This window comes from Entelurus aequoreus, linkage group LG19, assembly GCF_033978785.1.
Source record: "Entelurus aequoreus isolate RoL-2023_Sb linkage group LG19, RoL_Eaeq_v1.1, whole genome shotgun sequence".
NCBI classification, from domain to species: Eukaryota; Metazoa; Chordata; class Actinopteri; order Syngnathiformes; family Syngnathidae; genus Entelurus; species Entelurus aequoreus.
The window spans coordinates 34,768,672-34,794,864 of NC_084749.1; the positions used below are offsets into that span (position 1 = coordinate 34,768,672).

Here is a 26,193-nt window from a genome sequence, read left to right on the forward strand (position 1 = left end):
GTCCATCTGTGTGCAATCACTCATTGGTGTAGGACTCTGCCTAATTTCACAGCAGAAAGTAATCTTGTGAAGGATATCAAACATGGGGTCATAATTGTAATTTGTCTAGTCTGTCGTGATGAAGACCATCCTTTGTCGTTTAACCACAAATAATGCAGTGGTTGATGTCCCATGTTGTTTGCATCTCATGCTGTCCATGTCCCTAGTTTTTGGCCATCAAATTGTGGAGCTCCACCACATCATACAAAACCCAAAACCAGTGAAGTTGGCACCAATTGAATATAGGCAAGGCAAGGCAAGGCAACTTTATTTGTATAGCGCTTTTCATACACAAGGCAGACTCAAAGTGCTTCACAGACAACAAAGTGAAATGAAAGAAAACAAAAGCAAAATTAAAATGCAGACAATAAAAACAAAAACAGTGCAGACGTTAAAAGTTAAAAGATTAAAAGATTTAGCTGAAAGCTAAGGTGAACATAAAAGTCTTCAGTCTAGTTTTAAAAGTAGTGAGAGTTGGGGAGAGTCTGACATCTTCAGGAAGTTTATTCCAGCTATGTGTTGCATAGTGACTGAATGATGATCTCCCTTGATTTGAGTTTACTCTTGGAACCGCTAACAGATTGCTCTCAGAAGATCTTAGTGATCTAGAGGGCGTATATAGTGGGAGCATATCAGTGATATACTTGGGCCCTAGACCATGTAGTGATTTATATGTGAGCAGGAGGATTTTGAAATCTATTCTCTGATGTACAGGGAGCCAATGTAAGGATTTAAGAATTGGTGTAATGTGCTCACATTTTTTGGTCTTTGTTAGAACTCTAGCAGCAGCGTTCTGAACAAGCTGTAGCTGCCTGACAGTTTTTTTGGGAAGACCTGCAAGGAGACCATTACAATAGTCTAGCCTACTGGTAATAAAGGCATGTACAAGTTTTTCTAAGTCTTGAGCTGACATGAGCCCTCTAAGTCTTTTTACATTTTTGAGGTGATAGTAGGCCGATTTTGTTACTGATTTGATGTGACTGTCGAAATGTAAATCAGAATCTAAAATAACCCCAAGATTTCTGGCTTTATTTGAGGTTTTCAGGGACAGTGATTGAAGGTGTTGGATGACTTTAAACCTTTCTTTTTTAGCACCAAAAACAATTATCTCAGTTTTATCTTCATTTAGTTGTAGGAAATTTTGGCACATCCAGTGTTTGACTTGCTCAATGCACTGGCACAGAAGATCTATGGGGCGATAGTCATTTGGTGATAGCGCTACATAGATTTGGGTGTCATCGGCATAGCAATGATGGTCAATGTTATTATTTTGCATGATTTGTCCTAGTGGGAGCATATAGATGTTAAATAAAGTCGGCCCCAAGATTGAACCTTGGGGGACTCCACACGTTACGTTGGTTGGTTCTGATACAAAGTCACCAATGGAAACAAAATAGTTCCTATCTTGTAGATATGACTTGAACCAGCTTAAAACTGTGCCTGAGATCCCCACCCAGTTTTCCAACCTGTCCAAAAGTATTGAGTGGTCGACAGTGTCAAATGCAGCACTGAGGTCCAAAAGCATTAATACTGAAGTTTTGCCAGAGTCTGTGTTTAGACGGATGTCATTTATAACTTTAAGAAGGGCCGTCTCTATATAGGTTGAAAAGGATTTGCAAATCATTGTATTCTGTTTTTATTTACAATTTACACAACGTGCCAACTTCCCTGGTTTTGGGTTTTGTAAATTGATCAGGTGGTCAACAGAAATGGTGGGCTGCCAGTGGTGTAACGGTACACCATGTCAAATTTCGTACGTAGCTCGTTTTAAGGTTACGTATCGATTAATTTCTGGTATAATATGTTTTATGTAGCTCTGCGTTTCAGGCAAAAAAGCAAGTTGGTGTGATAATCACAGAAGTTTTGCCTTTTCTTTAACTCATCTGCGATCGACTGATGAGCCCAGCCAATCTTTATTGCAGCTGTTTCCCGGTATTTATTTGTTTATTTGTTTAAATGCTACCATGGCAAACGACTGTATTTACGTAAAATATTCTTTAAAAAAGGATGCATGTTCAGAGATGCACAATTATGTTACAAAAACATGTGCATGCAATTCAGGAGAATGCATGTCTAGCCAAAACACTAGCGAGGGAATTAGAGCGACACACTGCAATGAACGCGTGCGGCTAATTTCCCACCACAGCTTCTAAGTTACTAATCCTCCCCTCCATGTTGACAAATAAGCTATGTTTCTTACAAGTAGCATTATCACTGAAGGGCTAGAGGACAAAGACTTGCTAAGCATGGTACTCACAGAGCAGGATGAGTGAGGGTAGGGTTAGGCCATATACCATATAAGTGATATAAATCTTAAATTATAAAATGTATTTAAAATATGTGTATATATATATATATATATATATATATATATATATATATATATATATGTATGTATATATATATATATATATATATATATATATATATATATATATATATATATATATATATATATATATATATATATATATATATATATATATATATATATATATATATAAGAATGAAAAAATTAATAAAAATTATATAAATCTGGCCGACGATAGAGCGTTTAATACTATCGTTATATTGTGATAATGCATGTTGATGACTAAGGTTTCGAATAACGGCGTTATATGATAACGGTGTCACTAATGTTGTTACTTTTACTCGTAACGAGTAATCTAATTATTTGTATTTATGTACAGTACAGGCCAAAAGTTTGGACACACCTTCTCCTCATTCAATGGGTTTTCTTTATTTTCATGACTATTTACATTTTAGATTGTCACTGAAGGCATCAAAACTATGAATGAGCACATGTGGAGTTATGTACTTAACAAAAAAAGGTGAAATAACTGAAAACATGTTTTATATTCTAGTTTCTTCAAAATAGCCACCCTTTGCTCTGATTACTACTTTGCACACTCTTGGCATTCTCTCCATGAGCTTCAAGCACACCTGTGAAGTGAAAACCATTTCAGGTGACTACCTCTTGAAGCTCATCGAGAGAATGCCAAGAGTTAATTGTATTTGTATTTCTATTAGCTTTAAGTGTTGTTTGCTAATAATAGCAATTTAGATAGCTCACGTTAGCTGTCATTTAATGTATATTCTATCATAACAGCAACATGCCTGTAAATTGTTTGTAGCTTCTCTTGGACTACTTTTGTATGAGTGCACACGCTCCCTGTGCGTACGTGTTGACGGGACCGGGTGAGTGACAGCCGTAAACACCAATTATTTTATTTGGGCCGGTAAAATATGTTATTTCGAAAAATATGGACAGTTGTCAAAAAAATGTGTTCGACAAAACCACTAATGGTAACGTAAGCTAGCTGGTGGTGTTCTTGTTATATGTTTTGCTTTGAAAAATGTTACTGTGAGGACATTGCAAACAGCACCTTTAACTGGTGGAAAGAAAATCCAGTGTAAATATTCAACCGAGCTGCCGTAACTGCCCGTAAACTGCGAGTCTGAGCTATCAAACACAGCTGAGCTAACGCTGCTCTGTCTGGACGCTAACGACAGATGTTACTTAGAAACAGGCAGTGCTTTTTAAAGACACATGCACACACAACGTATCAAAAGCATATGCCAGATATTTGAAATTATTTCAAAGTAACACAATTATTGCTTCCTCTAATTACATTTATTAAATAGTAATTCCATTAATAATTACATAACTTTTTTGGGAAAGTATCGCATATTTATAATTAATTACTGTTTAAAATACATTTTCCAATCCATGTTAATGACGCTTTCTAGCTGTGTCCTGCAAATTTGACAGCGACAAGCGAAAAAACGTGTCCTCAACACACTGTAGCATTCTCATGAGCCAGCTTGTTGCTGACGTCCCTCCACATTGTGAAGCTGCTTCTGAATCACTAATCGTCGTCTCCATGGCACCAAAAAAATTATGTGTTTTACATATATCATCACTGGAGGATGAGAAATAGCTAAACATGCTACACTGTATAGGGATATGCTAACCCAAGGGTCGGCAACCCAAAATGTTAAAAAAGCCGTAAAAAAATGGACTAAAAATACAAAAAGTCTTGAGACGCAAAAATCAAAAGCCTTACACAAGTGATATAATGAAGGCAATACATGATGTAAGTGTCTATATTAGCTATATTAGCCTACTATCAAAATGACTATGTGTCGCAGGCTGAAGCAAATCTTCGTTGACAGAAATGTTGAAATTTAATACTAATTCTACATATTTTTACAACTTTGGAAAACATTAGTAAAACGGAGGATTCTCAGAGGGTGAGATAACTCCTGGAAGTTACTGTATTAGAATGGCCAAAGGTATAGATGTGTGTGTCCAAGTTAGAGAAAACATCAGAATGGATTTATTACAATCTTTGGCAAGCTGAGTAACATTTGCAACATGGCACACAAACAGAAATGCAGTCAATACATACAGATATACAGATAATATGTTATGAGACATGCACATATAAATTAAATACACAGAAGACATAAGTAGAGGAAATTAAATGAGCTCAAATATACCTACAAACGAGGCATAATGATGCAATATGTACATACAGCGAGCCTAAATAGCATGTTAGCATTGGTTAGCTTGCAGTCATGGACCGACCAAATATGCCTGATTAGCGCTCCACACAAGTCCATAACATCAACAAAGCTCTCGTTTGTGCATTCACGCACAGTATAAAACATTTGGTGGACAAAATGAGACAAAGAAGGAGTGGCATAAAACATGTCCTTCTGTGGCTGTCGGGGAAAGTTGTACATGTGAAAAAACTACGGTGAGTTCATGACCGCCGAAATTAGTAGGACAAAACAATGCTTGCCAAATACTCTCATCAGTGAAGCATGTTTAATACAAACAGTGAGATTTCTAACAATTAGTTTGTGTCATGTTTGTCCTTCCACAGAAACCATATTAAAAAAAACATTTTCCCCCACCTTTTCCCATTTTCAAATATTTTTGAAAAAGCTTCAGGGAGCCCTTACCGGTTGCCGACCCCCCGTGCAAACTGCTAAGCTAGAGATCTTGGGATCCCCCAAATGAATGCATCCACAATCTGGCCTGTGGGATCTCCCACGTTAAAAAATAATACTAATAATATATGTATATGTATATATATATATATATATATATATATATATATATATATATATATATATATATATATATATATATATATATATATATATATATATACAGTATATATATAAATTGTATATATATATATACAGTATATATATACTTTTTGCAGACGATGCTGCTCTTGTTACCAACACCAAAGAAGCCTTACAATGTCTAAGTCAGTGTTTTTCAACTTTTTTGAGGCAAGGCACATTTTTGTCATGAAAAAAATCCGGAGGCACACCACCAGCAGAAAACTTGAAAAAATTTAACTCCACCAAGTCGTCGTGTCTTATTTTGAGTGTTTTGGTGTCTTCCTGTGTGTAGTGCTTTAGTTCTTGTCTTGCTTATTTTGGTGGCCCTTCCTGTTTTGCCTGTGTTTTCCTGTAGTGGCTTCATGTCTTCCTTTGAGCGCTATTCCGCGCACCTGCTTTGTGTTAGCAAGCAAGGCTATTTACGTTGTTGCTATCCTTCTTTGTGTGGACATTGTTGATTGTCATGTCACGTACGGATGTACTTTGTAGACGCCGTAAGTTTTTGCTGTCGTCCAGCATTTTGTCTCTGTTTACTTTGTAGCCAGTTCAGTTTGACTTTTGTTTTGCATAGCCTTTTCCTTTCGTTCATTTTGGGTTTAAGCATTACATACCCTTTTTACCTGCACCCTGCCTCCCACTGTGGTCTGCATATCGGGATCACAACAAACCATCCTCGTCTCACCCGACACATTCCGACTTTTACAAAGCAATGCTGCCACCTACTGACATGGAGTATTACGTGGTTACCCTGACGAGTTTTACACAGCACAGACACTAAGCCACGGCACATTATTGGCAGATTCTAATGATTTATTTGCCAAAAATATTTTTGGGATAAATTAGGTGAAGTTGCATAATTTCCCACGGCACACCAGACAATATCTCACGACACACTAGTGTGCCGCGGCACAGTAGTTGAATAACACTGGTCTAAGTGACTGTTTTGCGAATGCTTGTGAACAGTTTGGACTTACAGTTAGCCTGCAGAAAACCAGTGTTAGCGTTCAAGGTGCTGCAAATCCTGCTATCAAGATGAATGGTGTCACTTTAGAAGTAGTAGATAATTTTATATACCTAGGCTCGACAATCAGCAATAAACTCTCGCTTGATGTTGGACTTGACAGGAGGCTTGGAAAGGCAAATGCCATCATGGCTAAACTAGCAAAACGAGTATGGGAAAACAACGCTCTTACTCAACATACAAAGATCCGAGTTTATCAGGCCTGCGTTCTCAGCACTTAACTCTACGGAAGTGAGACCTGGACTACTTACATGAGACAAGAGCGTCGACTTAACGCTTTCCACATGCGGTGCATCAAACGTATCCTTGTTATTAGTTGGCAGGACTATATTCCACACAGTGTCATTCTTCAGCGGGCTAATATCCATAGCATGAACTCTCTGCTTAGCCAGCGCCGTCTTCGATGGCTGGGACATGTTCGGCGGATGGAGGACGGACGGCTTCCCAAGGACATTATGTATGGACAATTGGCTGTTGGTTCCAGACGTGTTGGTCGTCCCTCCCTCCGGTTCAAGGACGCATGCAAGACAGATCTGAAGGCGTGTAATATTCCTCTAGACAGCTGGGAGATACAGGCGGAGAACCGAAATGTCTGGCGTCAAGCGGTTAGACGGGGTATTGCAGAGGCTGATTTGAGGAGAGGCCAGCTCGCAGAGGAGAAGAGAGACCGGAGGAAACGTACTGCAAATACCATCGCACAGCAGAAGCGGGACGTAGACTCGACACATGTTTGCACTAAGTGTAACAGGGACTGTCACTTAAGAATTGGCTTGTACAGCCAGGCTAGGCGTTGTCAACAAACATGAATGTACCGTATCAACAAAACATCAAGTTAAAATGTGAAAATTATAATTAAATAATTGCACTGTATAATTACAACACTCATTATAACTGAAAATATATTACTAATAATTGACTAAAATAGGATGACAAAACTATTTAAATAAAAACAATAAACTATTAATAATTAAAAGCCTACTGAAACCCACTACTACCGACCACGCAGTCTGATAGTTTATATATCAATGATTAAATCTTAACATTGCAACACATGCCAATACGGCCGGGTTAACTTATAAAGTGCAATTTTAAATTTCACGGGAAACTTCCGGCTGAAAACGTCTATGTATGATGACGTTTGCGCGTGACGTCAAGGGTTGAAGCGGAAGTATTGGGACACATTGTATCCCAATACAAACAGCTCTGTTTTCATCGCAAAATTCCACAGTATTCTGGACATCTGGGTTGGTGAATCTTTTGCAATTTGTTCAATTAACAATGGAGACTGCAAAGAATAAAGCTGTAGGTGGGATCGGTGTATTAGCGGCTGGCTACAGCAACACAACCAGGAGGACTTTGAGTTGGATAGCAGACGCGCTACCGTGAGTACGCTGCTTTCTTCCAAACATTTGATCGCTTGCCCGTACGTGCGTGGCGCTATGTGCATGTCATGTACGTAACTTTGGGGAAATATATGTTTCTTGCCGACTCTGATGGCAGCCGGGGTGTCGTCGAAAGCTACAACGCGTGCCGCTGTCCTCACCTTGACTTCCTCCGTCTTCGGGCCGCCGACCGCATCGATGATCGGGTGAAGTCCTTCGTCGCGCCGTCGATCGCTGGAACGCAGGTGAACACGGGTCGTGATGAGCAGATGAGAGCTGGCGTAGGTGGAGAGCTAATGTTTTTAGCATAGCTCTGTCGAGGTCCCATAGCTAAGTTAGCTTCAATGGCGTCGTTAGCAACAGCATTGCTAGGCTTTGCCAGGCGGTACAGCATTAACCGTGTGGTTACAGGTCCAGAGTTTGGTAGTATTGTTGATCTTCTGTCTATCCTTCCAGTCAGGGGCTTATTTCGTCTATTTCTATATGTAGTTAAGCACGATGCTATCACGTTAGCTCCGTAGCTAAAGTGCTTCGCCGATGTATTGTCGTGGAGATAAAAATCACTGTGAATGTCCATTTCGCGTTCTCGACTCTCATTTTCAAGAGGATATAGTATCCGAGGTGGTTTAAAATACAAATCCGTGATCCACAATAGATAAAGGAGAGAGTGTGGAATCCAATGAGCCCTTGTACCTAAGTTACGGTCAGAGCGAAAAAAAGATACGTCCTGCACTGCACTCTAATCCTTCACTCTCACGTTCCTCATCCACAAATCTTTCATCCTGGCTCAAATTAATGGGGTAATCGTCGCTTTCTCGGTCCGAATCGCTCTCGCTGCTGGTGTAAACAATGTGCAAATGTTCAACCTGTGACGTCACGCTACTTCCGGTACAGGCAAGGCTTTTTTATCAGCGACCAAAACTTTATCATCAATGTTCTCTACTAAATCCTTTCAGCAAAAATATGGCAATATCGCGAAATGATCAAGTATGACACATAGAATGGATCTGCTATCCCCGTTTAAACAAGACAATTTCATTTCAGTAGGCCTTTAGTGTACCATTACAAAAAAAAAATATATATATATATATATATATATATATATATATATATATATATATATATATATATATATATATATATATATATATATATATATATATATATATATATATATATATATATATATATATATATATATATATATATATATATATATATATATATATATATATATATATATAATAATAATATATATAATAATAATATATATATATATATATATATATATATATATATATATATATATATATATATATATATATATATATATATATATATATATATATATATATATATATATATATATGTATATATATATACAATATATAAATAAATAAAAAAAATTAAATTGCAAATCGAAATAAATGTGTGACCCAAGAGCGTAAATTAGCATGGTCATCTGTGACTAAGCTGCCAAAGAAAAAAGAAAAATTAAATATATATATATATATTCACAGGTAAATTATATTGTTGATGTAGATGGTCATATCTGCAGTACATTTTTATTTTTTTACATATATAAAGTTAAAGTTAAAGTATCACTGATAGTCACACACACACTAGGTGTGATGAAATTAACATCTGCATTTGACCCATCCCCTTGTTCCACCCCCTGGGAGGTGAGGGGAGCAGTGAGCAGCAGCGGTGGCCGCGCTCTGGAATCATTTTGCTGATTCAACCCCCAATTCCAACCCTTGATGCTGAGTGCCAAGCAGGGAGGTAATGGGTCCCATTTTTATAGTCTTTGGTATGACTCGGCCGGGGTTTGAACTCACGACCTACCACAAGGCCGGATAAACCACAGAAACCTCGACTATATACATATATATACAGTATATATATATATATATATATATATATATATATATATATATATATATATATATATATATATATATATATATATATATATATATATATATATATATATATATATATATATATATATATATATATATATATATATATATATATATATATATATATATATTCGTTATACAGTGCTCAATACCGGGGTAGAGCGGAATATACATCAGGTCAGGAAAAAACAGAGTCTATATCATCCGTACAAGCCTGTTTCTGAGGTTTCCCTGACGAAACAGGTTCTGTAGGGATGATATAGCCTCTGTATTTTTTCCTGACCTAAAGTATATATATATATATATATATATATATATATATATATATATATATATATATATATATATATATATATATATATATATATATATATATATATATATATATATATATATATATATATATATATATATATATATATATATATATATATATATATATATATATATATATATGTATCCAAATAGAAACCTATGGAAAGAAATATCTGTACTGCAGATATGGCCATCTACATCAACAATATAATTTACCTGGATACATATATGTATATATATATATATATATATATATATATATATATATATATATATATATATATATATATATATATATATATATATATATATATATATATATATATATATATATATATATATATATATATATATATATATATATATATATATATATATATATATATATATATATATATATATATATATATATATATGTATCCAGGTAAATTATATTGTTGATGTAGATGGCCATATCTGCAGTACAGATATTTCTTTCCATAGGTTTCTATTTGACTTTATTAAATGTTGGGATATATCTGGTGCTTTGCAAAGCCGGACAGCAGAGGAAATATATGTAAATATATCAACACCTGGAATACTTTCAGTATATACTCCAATACAATAGTGTATACTCTCCGTATATACTCCAATACTGCTTTAAAATGTTTTATAATGTTGCATTCGAATCACAATGTTATATGATAGTATTGTACTAACCCATTTATGTTGTACTCATGCAGAACATGGCCACAATCAGGAGGAAGGAAACAAGACGGCCACAATGACCATGTTGCCTGGTTTATCAACTGTCAAAGTGGGGCAGAGTAAAGGGGTAATGGACACCAGACCCCCGTTACACAACAAGCTGATCAAGAAAGATCATCACAGGAAGACTCACAGCTACAAGGTGGAGTCCGTGTCAGAGGGAGCCAATATGGATATGCACAACTTTTCAGTGGAGAACAAAAGGGAGATGGAGTATGTAAGTCAAATCTAATTTTTGTAAACATCTTCAGACACACATTTAACACAACCTGTCAAACTAGTCATCATAGTTATGATTTATGTTAGTTTCAATTCAGATTCATCACAGTTATCTTGCAATACATTAACACATTTAGATACATAAAGTACTGATAGCAGTGTACATGATCAAAACATGAAAAAACATCAAATGTTATATGACCAATAAAGTATAATATAGAAATATAGACCATAACAAAAAACAATTAAGCTACTACACTGAACACATTTGTATTTTCTGAGCCAATCTTGTATTTAATGTACTTAAAAGTTCTTAATATATTAGTTTTTGTGTGTTGCTTGGTGATTTATTGATGTATTCAGTGGATTTTGGAGTGGAGCTAACGATATCGACACAAACACACACACACACACACACACACACACACACACACACACACACACACACACACACACACACACACACACACACACACACACACACACACACACACACACACACACACACACACACACACACTCACACACACACACACACACACACACACATACTGGTTATCATTTGGAATGGGGACAAAGTTTTGGATCATCACTTGTGGGGACCACCCTTTCTACAGGTTGTGGAGGCATAAAACATTTTAGGTAAAATGACCACTGCCCAATTAGCTCATACACATCTTTAAATCTCTGGATTGATGAAGTAATCTGCTGATCATTCTTACTGGGGACCCTGGGGAAAAATAGTTAATATGGTTCATGGGGACCAAATTTAAATAATTGTGCATAATTCACACAAATTTGTACGTGTTAGGGTTAGGGTTACCTACATGTTTTATGGGCCAAAGCTAAAAAATCACTTAGGCATCTTCAGAATGGATCTGACTATCATTTAAAAAGGTTTCCCTTTAGGGGACCTGTTTTTTTGTCTCCATACCGCAGCGTTTCTCAAAGTGTGGGGCGCGCCCCACTGGTGGGGAATAGAGACATGACAGGTGGGGCGCGAGGAACGGGAGGAAATATCACTTTAAATTGTTTTTATTTTTGTTATATTCTTAGATATTTTTTTTTTACTATGTTTTCATTTTCTATACACACTGTAAATCACTTTGTGTTTCTGTCTGTGAAATCTACGGAGCCCCCCAAAGGGACATGGGAATTTTTTTTTTTTTTAGACATGTATCTTGTGGCCATGAGAAAGTATCTCGTGGCCACGAGAAACTTTTTATAAAAAAAAAAAAAAAATAAATAAAAATGTTTATTTATTTATTTATTTTTTACTAAAAGTTTCTCGTGGCCACGAGAAACTTTCTCGTGGCCACGAGAAACTTTCTTGTGCGCACGAGAAACTTTCTCGTGGCCACGAGAAAGCATTGGATGCGTGCTGATGGTTTGGTGTGTGTTAAAATGGCAGTTTAGGAGTTAATTTGGCTGTATTTCCAATTAGGACTTTCCCCCATGTGTGTTGTGGCAAAATGTGAATGCTTGGTTAGTAGGTGTGAGACAAACACTTTATCTTCCTGGTTATTGTAACGCTACGTGTTTGACATTATTTAAGACTTTATCAAGCCCGGGAAAGGACAGTATATATATATATATATATATATATATATATATATATATATATATATATATATATATATATATATATATATATATATATATATATATATATTATATATACACATATAAATTATATGGGTAAATATTTGCTCTAAAAAGGGTATTTCAACAAGTAAACAGTACAGTAGGTAGTTGATGTTGATATATGTAATGCACATAAGGGTATTCTAGTCAGATGCGCGTGTGTAAATATGCGATGTGTAAATATCAAAATATTACGTACGTCGAATCACTTTTTGTCAGGCAATATTACATTTAATGACAATTTTACATAAATGAATACATCCAAACACGTTGTACATATTTATTATTTGCAGGAAGAAATAACAGTTACAATTGTGTGTGTATCTTCCAAGCAAGAAAGAAGTTTGATCACATCAACATCGGACTAACTGACACACTCTGCTTCGCTGCAGGTCCGCAAGCCACGCCCACCCCCCACAGCCACAGAAGAGGAAAACTGTCCTTTCCCGGGCATGATAAAGTCTTAAATAATGTCAAACACGTAGCGTTACAATAACCAGGAAGATAAAGTGTTTGTCTCACACCTACTAATCAAGCATTCACATTTTGCCACAACACACATGGGGGAAAGTCCTAATTGGAAATACAGCCATATTAACTCCTAAACTGCCATTTTAACACACACCAAACCATCAGCACGCATCCAATGCTTTCTCGTGGCCACGAAAAACTTTTATTAAAAAAAAAATTAAAAAAAACTTTTTTTTTTTTTTTTTTTTTTTTTTAATAAAAAGTTTCGTGGCCACGAGAAAAGTATCTCGTGGCCACGAGATACATGTCTAAAAAAAAAAAAATTCCCATGTCCCTTTAGGGGCTCCGTAGAAATCCGCTATAAAAATAAATGTAAATTACTTATTTTTCCTGTAGGCTTTAAATTTCTAGGTAGGCGCGAAAGTTTGACAGACATAGCAACAGTAACTAATGGGGGCGGGGCTAAGCGGAACAAACTTTTGCGCGGATGGGTAGCAGGCTAATCAATATCCACTCATCGGGCAGAGAGCTGTGTCCATTCTTCTCCCCTTTGCCACATCTTATCTGTGTGAGATAGGCTTTTCAGCTGTTGCTTCACTCAAAACGAAGTACAGGTCTCAGCTGAACATTGAGCATGACTTAACCCTTGTGTGGTGTTCATATTGTTGTTACTCAGCCAGTGTTTGTGGGTCTGATGGACCCGTTGCATTTTGTGGCTTTTAATGCCTCACAATCAAACACTTTTATGTTAAAATACTGACATCCCAAAAAACATCTGTAATGAAGTGCTTCGAGAGGCTGGTAAAGGAATACATTGTCTCCAGACTTCCCCCCACATTCGACCCATACCAGTTTGCTTATCGCCCTAACCGCTCCACAGAGGACGCCATCTCCTCTGCACTCCACCTGAGCTTAGCACATCTGGAAGGAAAGGACACACACGTGCGGATGTTGTTTCTGGACTTCAACTCTGCATTCAACACCATCATCCCGCAGCACTTGGTGAGCAAACTGGCCCCCCTTGGATTCAGTACCCCCCTATGCAACTGGCTGCTTGACTTCCTCACAGGCAGACCCAAGTCTGTGAGAGTGGGCAACAAAACCTCCAGTGCCATCTCCCTGAGCACTGACTCCCCCCAGGGCTGCGTCCTGAGTCCGCTGCTGTTCACGTTGATGACCCATGACTGCTGCGCCAGGTCCACTACTAACCACATTGTGAAATATGCGGACGACACAACAGTAGTGGGCCTCATCCGTGACAACAACGACATAGACTACAGGGAGGAGGTGAAACATCTGGTTGACTGGTGCAGAACCAACAACCTGGTCCTGCACGTCGACAAGACCAAGGAGATCATTGTCGACTTCAGGAAGCACTAGTCCAGCCACGCTCCACTCTTCATCAACGGCACAGCGGTGGAGATGGTAAGCAGCACCAAGTTCCTGGGGGTGCAGATAACTGACAATATGACCTGGTCCCTACACAACGGAGCTCTTGTAAAAAGAGCTCAGCAGCACATGCACTTTTTGCGTCGGATGAAAAGAGCACAGCTCCCTCCCCCCGTTCTCACCACATTCTACAGAGGCACTATAGAGAGCCTACTGACCAACAGATTCTCTGTCTGGACTGGAGCCTGCAGTGCCTCAGACTGGAAGTCTCTGCAGAGAGTGGTGAGAACAGCGGAAAAATCATCAGGACTCCTCTTCCTCCTATCCAGGAGATCGCAAAAAGCCGCTGCCTGACCACGGCTCAGAAAATCTGCAGAGACTCCTCCCAACCCCACCAAGGACTGTTTTCACTGCTGGACTCTAGAAAGAGGTTCCGCAGCCTCCGTAGCAGAACCTCCAGGTTCTGTAACAGCTTCTTCCCTCAGGCCGTAAGACTCTTGAACGCATTATAATAATCCCCTCAATTCCCCCAAAAAATGGATGAACTCGCTGGAATATAAAGACAATATAACATACATCCATAAACGTAGATGCATATGCAAAAGTGCAATATATTTATCTTTACAGTAATCTATTTATTTATATCTGCACCTTATTGCTTTTTTTATCCTGCACTGCCAACCAGCTAATGCAACGAAATTTCGTTCTTATCTGTACTGTAAAGTTCAAATTTGAACGACAATAAAAAGTAAGTCTAAGTCTAAGACCCACAAACGCTGGCTGAGTAACAACAATATGAACGTTGCATGGACATTTCAGTTTCTGCATCCCACAGGGATTCTTCTTTTGTGTTTCTGCACCTGCGGTTCCCACACAAGGTTGCAACATTGTTTGTCAACACTGTCTGCTCTCATTTTGTCGCACATTTGACCCTCTGATGTTCTGTGTACCTACACGCTGTCCTCCCCGTCTAGGCCTGCTCTGTGTGTGTGTGTGTGTGTGTGTGTGTGTGTGTGTGTGTGTGTGTGTGTGTGTGTGCGTGTGTGTGTGTGTGTGTGTGTGTGTGTGTGGGCGTGTGGTACACAGAACATCAATTTCCACACTTCTATTAGCCCCGGGTCCAGTGGACCCCGGACATCTCATATGTAATAGAAATGTGTAGGGGGGTGTATGGTGTGTGTTCACAGACAATGAGCCAAAGTCAGTGAGTCTCAGTTTGAAAAATTAATTAATTGTATCATTTTTCTTTTAATAAAAATCGAAAACGGGTCCCACAGACCCGAACACCACACAAGGGTTAAGAGTGGCAGTGTCAAGCCTGCAACCCTGATTTGAAAAGCTGTGCAGTGCAAAACAGGCTCATTGCAGCCACTAATGCTGGAGTACTGTAAAACTCATGTTCACTTGCTCTGTCTTGCCAATTGCATAGCTCCTCCTTTTTTTTTTGCAAAGATTGCAAAGTGGCACTTTTATTTTATTTATTATTAAACTTGATGCAAGTTATTTGATTTATTATTGAACTTGATGCAAGTTATACCACAGCTGCACAGTTATTGTATTTATTATTGAACTTGATGCTATTTTATGTTATTGAGTTTGAATGTATACAACTTGATGTTACTTGATGTTCAATAAATTTATATAAATAAATAAATGATAAATGGGTTATACTTGTATAGCGCTTTTCTACCTTCAAGGTACTCAAAGCGCTTTGACAGTATTTCCACATTTACCCATTCACACACACATTCACACACTGATGGCGGGAGCTGCCATGCAAGGCGCTAACCAGCAGCCATCAGGAGCAAGGGTGAAGTGTCTTGCCCAAGGACACAACGGACATGACTAGGATGGTAGAAGGTGGGGATTGAACCCCAGTAACCAGCAACCCTCCGATTGCTGGCACGGCCACTCTACCAACTTCGCCACGCCGTCCCCAATTTGACAATGTTATAAATAAATGATAAATGGGTTATACTTGTATAGCGCTTTTCTACCTTCAAGGTACTCAAAGCGCTTTGACAGTATTTCCACATTTACCCATTCACACACACATTCACACACTGATGGCGGGAGCTGCCATGCAAGGTGCTAACCAGCAGCCATCAGAGGCAAAGGGTGAAGTGTCTTGCCCAAGGACACAACGGACGTGACTAGGAAGGTAGAAGGTGGGAATTGAACCCCAGTAACCAGCAACACTCCGATTGCTGGCACAGCCAATCTACCAACTTCGCCACGCCGTCCCTTAAGCTTGGCATTAGCGTTCTGTTGGGGCGTTGGGGGCAGGTGGGGCTTGAAAACTCCCCCTTGTCCAAAGTGGGGGATGACAAAAAAACTTTGAGAACCACTGCCATACCGTCAGAGGTCCCCTGAAGGTGACTGTGTAAACAGAGCGATGTCCCCATTAAGCATTGCCAGAACACACACACACACACACACACACACACACACACACACACACACACACACACACACACACACACACACACACACACACACACACACACACACACACACACACACACACATTCTTGTATTTGATACCTTCTTGAGACCTCCGAAAAATGCCTAACTCTTTAGGACCAATCTCTCTAGATATATAAAGTTTTGTATTTACAACATTAATAATATGTACATACTATGCAAATATAAAAAAGATAAGCTTTTAGCCTCTTTTTAAAAACATTTTTTGTAATTGGTTTTTAATCTTTATTATTTACTTCAAGTTATTACAGTATGTCTCTATATACATATTTATTTTATTTTTTTAATACATTTTGGCCAAAGGGGGCGCATTTCAATTTCTTACACACACTTATTATCACATATGCTGGCCAGAAGGGAAGCACTTCAAATTTTTACACACACTTGTTATTTCATATGTTAACCAGAGGGGGAGCACTTTTAAAACCGACACACAGTCAATTTGAAAAATCCCTCCTTTTTGGGACCATTCTAATTTTGATAGATTTCTCTACCAGATGCAATGGTTTTCCGTATTGGGACCATGATTTCGGTCCTAACTTGTTCACCGGTCCTCATATATAAGGTAGTTTTCCTTGTTGATGTCTCCAGAAGCGTAGAAATACAAGAACACACACACACATACGACCCCTTTTACCGTATTGCATTTGCACTATCTTGTTTAGCACACTCATTGTTTATGTTCTTTGTTTGTTTTTTTTTGTTTTGCTTAGTTTTTTTTTTGTTTTTTTTTGTTTTTTGTTTGCTCCATGCTTTTTTAACCTGTAAAGCACTTTGGTTCAATCTAAAAAGTTGTTGAAAATGTGCTATATAAATAAAGTTGACTTGACTTGACTTGACTTGACACACACGCACACACACACACAAAATCGGATGAATGTCGGCGATATTAACATTAAAAAAGCAGATTCCGTCGCATATCAAATCAAGCACTTTTTCACTTTTTCACTTTCACAGCGTGGTACATGCAAGCCTCGCGGCTCATCGTGAAGCGTCTCCCCCTCACGCCAGATGCCAATGTGTATAGAGGCACGGAGTTCCGTCATGACTAAACGAGAAAGCATGAAAACGGGACGGCGTGGCGAAGTTGGGAGAGTGGCCGTGCCAGCAATCTGAGGGTTACTGGTTCAGTCCCCACCTTCTACCATGCTAGTCACGTCCGTTGTGTCCTTGAGCAAGACACTTCACCTTTGCTTCTGATGGGTCCTGGTTAGCGCCTTGCATGGCAGCTCCCGCCATCAGTGTGTGAATGTGTGTGTGAATGGGGGAATGTGGAAATAGTGTCAAAGCGCTTTGAGTTCCTTAAAAACAAAAGGTAGAAAAGCGCTATACAAGTACAACCCATTTACCATCTATCTATCTATGTATACATATATATATCAGTGGCGTGCAGTCACTAGAGGCAGGGGAGGCACGGCCTCACCTGCCATCATGGAAAGAAAAAAAAAGTAAAAAGAAAAAAAAATTAATTAAATTGTTATATGTATCCAGTGATTATACTAAAGTTATTTTCCATTTAACTTCACCAGTTTTACATTATTTTTATTTTTATTTTCACATTTTCCGTTCAAATACTGAGAAGAGACGGTGCGGTGATCAGCAGCCAGTTGAGGCACGTCACTCAGTTGTGCCTCAACATGGATTGCGCAATGACTCGGCTAAATGCTGAGCTGCTGTGCAGTGAGACCGTATTGCTATATGAATTATATTATACATTTCCATAGTTTAGTTAGCTGAGGTATATAATGTACAGTGTATTTTGTCAACAACTGTATGTGTGTAACGTATTTTTAGTGCTGAGCATTTATAAAACCGCTGCGAAGACACACTGTGTGAGGCTCGTCTCATAACCCCGCCTCCTGGTGCCAAGCACTTCCGCCGCAGAATGCACCGCCCGACGGGAGCGCCACACCAACCAAAGCCCACACCCAAACCCTCCACGTGCAAGACCGAATCCACCCAAAAAAAGTCACTTAACAAGAAGCCAAAAAGTGCAAAAACAACAATGCTCGCGCTGCAGGAGCCGCGAACGACCGCAGGGACACAACATTAGGTACACCTGCACTGCAGGTTCATGTGTTTGTAAATCTGACTGTGATGATGCAGTTGTGCCTCACCAGACATTAACCTCACCGCACGCCACTGATATATATATATATATATATATATATATATATATATATATGTATATATATATATATATATATATATATATATATATATATATATATATATATATATATATATATATATATATATATTTATATGTAAGCTGTGAAAATCTGCTGTACAGTATGTGTGCATGGGTCCTATTTTTAGGGACACTAATACAAAACCTCACAATAATGTCTGATTGAATGCTAAAAACGTTATGACAGACCGCCTTTAAAAACGGAATGGAATTTAAATTTTTTTCTGAGACACTCAGAATGTACATGAAAATAAAGAATGTGGGATTTAAAATATTAACTATGAACGATGAAACACTGAATATTGACAACATATGAACGTCACACCCCCTCTCGAGCGACATATTTTACAATCAAGTGAAACGCAACAGAAATGCAACAAACACAGCAAAATATGAACGCAAACGGTAATAAAAAAAACCACCTACAATCTGATACAATATCACTTTTCTTGCAGAACTTTGTTGTAAAAATCTCCTTCCGCGTTTGTCCCTGACACCTGCATTTCAGGCTGGCCACTCTGGAAACACTCTGTGGAAACGCACCCCACCCACAGTGCAAGGTGCCTCGTCTGAGCTGCTGTGACTTAGGTTACCATAGTAACTAGTATATCATGCAAAAGCGCAGATTCCAACCATTGAAATACTTTGTATAGTTCAAGACTTACGGTCATTTGAAAACATCACTGCACATCAATAATGGCAGCTACAGTTTCCATCTTAAAGATCTAAAAAAATTATTTGGGAATGTCCGGCGGGCCAGATTGAAAAGCTTAACAATATGGGCCTTAGTTTGCCCAGGTCTGATGTAGACGCTCAACGCTAGCTCTGCAGCCAGGTCTTGTCGCCCGCAAATCGTCCAGTCTCTCCACAAGGACTGCAATGTGGCAGAGAGCCAGCAGCTTGTCTCTGTTGCAATTATGACCATGTTCAAAAGGCTCCCCCAAGCAGATCCAAAAATTCACAAAAAAGCACTAAAGTGCCACACCGTGTTGCGCAGGCTCGAAAGGGCCCAAACCAAAATGGAAAAAAACACATATTAAAACAAACAAGAGGCAAACGCCAAGAACACAAAATGAGGATACACAAGAGCACAAGAGCGCAGAGCTCCTGCAAACAGCAGCCACTACTGCGCCGCAATTTTTCAAATTGTGAAAATATTTAATCAATATTACACGGATGTTTTATATTAAGTTACGATCGAAGCGGCATTAGAAACAAATCCCTTAGATTAAGCACTGCTGCCATCTAGCTGCATGTGTGTGTATCGGTTTTTTGGGCGGTTTTGTGTGTGTGTGTATCCTTCTTACATGGATACTAGAGTGTGAACAGAAATAATAAAAATCTCCCCTGTCCCCACGGACACCTCACCGGGATTTCCTAGGGCAGGGGTCTGCAACCCAAAATGTCAAAAGAGCCATATTGGAACAAAAATTAAAAAAAATAAAAATCTGTCTGGGGCCACAAAAAATGTAAAGGCTTATATATAAGGCAACACATGATGTAAGTGTCTATATTAGTTACATTAGCCTACTATCAAAATGACTTTAAAAGCCTTATATACGTGTTATAATGAAGGCAACACATGACGTAAGTGTCTATATTAGTTATATTAGCCTACTATCAAAGGCTAATCAAATCTTTGTTGACAGAAATGTTGCATTTTAATTTTTATTCTACACATTTTTGCAACATTGGAAATCCTTAGTGAAACTGAGGCTTCTCACAGGATGAGATAACTTCTGGAAATGACTGGCTCAGAATGGCCAAAGGTATAGATGTGTGTGTCCAAGTTAAAGGAAACGGCAGGCTGTCTTCTTCTAATGGATTCATTACAATCTTTGCAAGCTGGTTAACAGTTGCTGTGGTCTGGAACAACATGGCACACAAACAACTATCAGACATGCAGCCAATATTACTTACAGATAATGTGTCATGAGACATGCAAATATTAATTAAATACACAGAGGACATAAGTAAAGGAAATTAAATGAGCTCAAATGTACCTATAAACGAGGCATAATGATGCAATATGTACATACAGCTAGCCTAAATAGCATGTTAGCATCGATTAGCTTGCAGTCATGGATTGGCCAAATATGCCTGATTAGCGCTCCAGCAAATAAATAAAATCAACAAAGCTCACCTGTGTGCATTCACGCACAGCATAAAACGTTTGGTGGACAAAATGAGACAAAGAAGGAGTGGCATAAAACACATCTTTCTGTGGCAGCATCGGAGAAAGTTGTACATGTAAACAAACCACGACGAGTTCAAGTATCGCTGGAATTCGTTGGCAAAACGGTGCTTGTCAAATACTCTCATCAGTGAAGCATGCTTAATGTACTGTATTTTTCGGACTATAAGTCGCTCCGGAGTATAAGTCGCACCGGCCGAAAATGCATAATAAAGAAGGAAAAAAACATATATATGTCGCACCGGAGTATAAGTCGCATGTTTTGGGGAAATTTATATGATAAAACCCAACACCAAGAATAGACATTTGAAAGGAAATTTAAAATAAATAAAGAATAGTGAACAACAGGCTGAATAAGTGTACGTTATATGAGGCATAAATAACCAACTGAGAACGTGCCTGGTATGTTAACGTAACATATTATGGTAAGAGTCATTCAAATAACTATAACATATAGAACATGCTATATGTTTACCAAACAATATGTCACTCCTAATCGCTAAATCCCATGAAATCTTATACGTCTAGTCTCTTACGCGAATGAGCTAAATAATATTATTTGATATTTTACGGTAATGTGTTAATAATTTCACACATAAGTCGCTCCTGAGTATAAGTCGCACCCCCGGCCAAACTATGAAAAAAACTGCGACTTATACTCCGAAAAATACGGTAAACAGTGGGTTTTCTAACAATTAGGAAGGTTTGTGTCATGTTTGTCCTCCTACAGAAAATATATTAAAACAAAAAAATATTTTTTTTCTTCATCTTTTTCCATTTTCACACATCTCTGAAAGAGGATACATGATGTTGCACTACATTGCAAAAACTGAAATCTAAGTAAGATTAAATATCTCAAATAAGGGTGATATTTGCTTATTTTCTGTCAGATAAGATAATTCTTCTCACTAAGCAGATTTTATGTTAGTGTTGTACTTGTTTTAAGGGTTTTGGTCCTACATTATCTCAGTTGCTGAGATTTTATGACCTATATTGAGTAAAACATGCTTGAAACTAGAATATCAACTTTTGCACAGCTGTGTCATTAAAGGCCTACTGAAATGAAATTGTATTTAAACGGGGATAGCAGATCCTTTCTAGGTGTCATACTTGATCATTTCGCGATATTGCCATATTTTTGCTGAAAGGATTTAGTAGAGAACAACGACGATAAAGTTCGCAACTTTTGGTCGTTGATAAAAAAAAGCCTTGCCTATACCGGAAGTAGCGTGACGTCACAGGGGATAGGGCTGCTCACATTTCCCTATTGTTTACAATGCAGCGAGAGAGATTCTGACCGAGAAAGCGACGATTACCCCATTAATTTGAGCCAGGATGAAAGATTTGTGGATGAGGAACGTGAGAGTGAAGGACTAGAGTGCAGTGCAAGACGTATCTTTTTTCGCTCTGACCGTAACTTAGGTACAAGGGTTCATTGGATTCCACACTTTCTCCTTTTTCTATTGTGGATCACGGATTTGTATTTTAAACCGCCTCGGATACTATATCCTCTTGACAATGAGAGTCGAGAACGCGAAATGGACATTCACAGTGACTTTTATCTCCACGACAATACATCTGTGAAGCTCTTTAGCTACGGAGCTAACGTGATAGCATCGGGCTCAAATGCAGATAGAAACAAAATAAATAAACCCCTGACTGGAAGGATAGACAGAAGATCAACAATACTATTAAACCGTGGACATGTAAATACACGGTTAATAATTTCCAGCTTGGCGAAGCTTAACAATGCTGTTGCTAACGACGCCATTGAAGCTAACTTAGCTACGGAGTGGCGGCGGCGGGCGTTGTAGCTTTCGACGACACCCCGGCCGCCATCAGAGTCGGCAAGAAACAAATATTTCCCCAAAGTTACGTACGTGACATGCACATAGCGACACGCACGTACGGGCAAGCGATCAAATGTTTGGAAGCCAAAGCTGTACTCACGGTAGCGCGTCTGCTATCCATCTCAAAGTCCTCCTGGTTGTGTTGCTGTAGTCCGCCGCTAATACACCGATCGCACCTACAGCTTTCTTCTTTGCAGTCTCCATTGTTCATTAAACAAATTGCAAAAGATTCACCAACACAGATGTCCAGAATACTGTGGAATTCTTCGATGAAAACAGAGCTTTTTTTATGGTGACACATTGGGTACCAATACTTCCGTTGCCGCCGTGACGTCACGCGCATACGTCATCATACATAGACGTTTTCAACCGCAAGTGTGGTGGGAAATTTAAAATTGCACTTTATAAGTTAACCCGGCCGTATTGGCATGTGTTGCAATGTTAAGATTTCATCATTGATATATAAACTATCAGACTGCGTGGTCGGTAGTAGTGGGTTTCAGTAGGCCTTTAACACTCACAAGTACAAAACTACTTTTTCAAAGTAATAATTTCTTACTTCCAGCATGAAAAAAAAAAAATCATAATTTTGACACAAATGTGTCTCATAATTAAAACAGATGACAGCCATATGGACTTTGTTGTTTTATTTTCAATGAAACAATAGAAAACACATACTCATATAGTAATACAGTTGGCACAGTACAGCAAACGGACAGTTAATATTTAAACATTTAACATGTGACATTTCTAACTATTTTGAACAGAAATAGTTCATGCACATTCAGATAAATTCTTCAAAATTACAATAAAAAAAACATTTGACAGGGGGCCGGGCTGCATATATGCGCACTAATTGACTGAAAGACCACGCACTTGGCGCGATGATGTCATGTTATCGATGGGAAAATGCATTTTTAGACAATATGATTTGCCTGAGCGGCTAGTAGACCCCGAGAGTAACAAGCGGTTGCCTTGTTGCCTTTCCATTAAGAAAAAAAAAAAAGTTTTTAGTATAAGTAAATGTAATGCTGAGCGCATATCATTATGTCAAGATAATGGCACTAGCATTTAATTATTTAAGAATATTTTTCAACATATTGAGCAAAAAGGTCTCTTCATTTTTTCTACCAAGAAAAGTGCACTTGTTATTAGTGAGAATATTCTTATTTTAAGGTATTTTTGGGTTCATTGAGGTTAGCTAATTTTGCTTGTTTTGGAAAGTCTTGACAAACCGAATTTTCTTGTTCTATTGGCAGATAATTTTGCTTAGTTCAAATAAAATACCCCTAATTTTATTTTATTTTTTTTCTTGTTTTTGAACACTGACTTTTTGCAGTATAGGGCTGCGGGTTGCTGACCCCCCTCCTAGGGGTCCTGACTAACTATTTAAGAAACACTGCCCTACATATTGCATATAAGTTCTCTACTGCTGATTAAACATCACCAGTTCTGATTACATGTCATTAAACATGTACTGGAGGTGAGGAAACTGCTTTTTTTTGGTACATTTTCATGACATTTCCGAAAAACAAAGACTTTTCTAAAGTTTGCAAACAAATACAAGTACACTGTTGATCATTTGGACACGTTTGCCATGTTCCTGCAGGGCCCATGTCGGCTGGAGATGGAGAGCATCCTAAATAGTCTGAAAATCAGCAATGAACTCAACCCCAGAGGCTTCCGCATACCCAACTGTGACAGAAGAGGTTTCTATAAGAAAAAACAGGTGAGTAACTCATGCTTTTTTTCCCTCCAAAGCACACACCTGCAGACATGCAAATAGACTTGCCACGTGCCTGAACGTTTCTAAAGGATCCTCATTAACTCATTCCACCCACCCACACGTGCACAATCCCTCCTTTTTTTTTTTTGCTGCTCTGGTTGCCTTGACAGCCACATCAACACCGTATTATCTGAATGACTAACTCTAGTAAAATGCACTGCAGTCGTCTGACTCACGCCACACAGGAAATGAGGTCGGTCAGGTGTGTTTGTGGGTGTGCGGTGTGGGAGAACGTGGGGGGTAGGGAGGTAAGAACGCGGCCTGGGAGTGTGTGTGGCACGGTAGATGTGGCGGGCAGGAGAATGTGTGGATGGCGAGCTTGTTTGATGGTGGTAGTCTTGGCGTAGGGAGGAGTGGAGTGCTGTTGGTGAGGCAAAAACAAATAGCGGTTTCGTTTTTCTTGTCTGTGGTATAGACTCGGGGCCACCCAAAGTCAACCCATTTTGGAAGATAGTGGCAAGGAAAACAAGGAAGCTAAAACTCGTTTCCAGAGGCCACTTTTAGACATTGACTGTGCTATTAAAGCGGGCCCACCATGTGTGTCCATCCTGGCTTTGAAGGGTTAGGTAAAAGATTACTGGGTGATGATTAAAGTATACAATAGTGTTCTCCCGAGACCAATATTTTCAAATGTATTTCGATACTTTTCGGTACTTTTCGATACTATTCTAAATAAAGGGGAGCACAAAAAAATTGCATTATTGGCTTTATTTTAACAACAAATCTTAGGGTTCATTAATACATATGTTTCTTATTGCAAGTTTGTCCTTAAATAAAATAGTGAACATACACAACAACTTGTCTTTTAGTAGTAAGTAAACAAACAAATGATCCTAATTTAGCTGCTGACATATGCAGTAACATATTGTGTCATTGTCCATTCTATTATTTTGTCAAAATTACTAAGGACAAGTGGTAGAAAATGAATTATTGATGAAAATGAAAATAAATGTAAAACTAGAGATGTCCGATAATATCGGACTGCCAATATTATCGGCCGATAAATGCTTTAAAATGTGATATCGGAAATTATCGGTATCGGTTTCAAAAAGTAAAATTCATGACTTTTTAAAACGCCGCTGTACGGAGTGGTACACGGACGTAGGGAGAAGTACAGAGCGCCAATAAACCTTAAAGGCACTGCCTTTGTATGCCGGCCCAATCACATAATACCTACGGCTTTTCACACACACAAGTGAATGCAAGGCATACTTGGTCAACAGCCATGCAGGTCACACTGAGGGCGGCCGTATAAACAACTTTAACACTGTTACAAATATGCGCCACACTGTAAACCTACACCAAACAAGAATGACAAACACATTTCGGGAGAACATCCGCACCGTAACACAACATAAACACAACATAAACACAACAGAACAAATACCCAGAACCCC

The 26,193-nt window shown here is 38.4% G+C and overlaps 2 protein-coding genes across 2 annotated transcripts in view; one reads left to right on the plus strand and one right to left on the minus strand.

Annotated features, from left to right (window-relative positions):
• LOC133634959 (insulin-like growth factor-binding protein 3) overlaps window positions 1-24,796 on the plus strand; it is a 36,082-nt gene extending 11,286 nt beyond the window's left edge. The window contains exons 2-4 of the mRNA XM_062027623.1: window positions 10,544-10,785; window positions 24,620-24,739; window positions 24,785-24,796. Coding sequence (XP_061883607.1) covers window positions 10,544-10,785; window positions 24,620-24,739; window positions 24,785-24,796 — 374 coding nt within the window. The remainder of the gene's footprint in view (window positions 1-10,543; window positions 10,786-24,619; window positions 24,740-24,784) is intronic.
• A 172-nt stretch (window positions 24,797-24,968) lies between these two features.
• LOC133634960 (nuclear receptor subfamily 2 group F member 6-like) overlaps window positions 24,969-26,193 on the minus strand; it is a 52,653-nt gene continuing 51,428 nt past the window's right edge. The window contains exon 4 of the mRNA XM_062027624.1: window positions 24,969-25,157. Coding sequence (XP_061883608.1) covers window positions 24,969-25,157 — 189 coding nt within the window. The remainder of the gene's footprint in view (window positions 25,158-26,193) is intronic.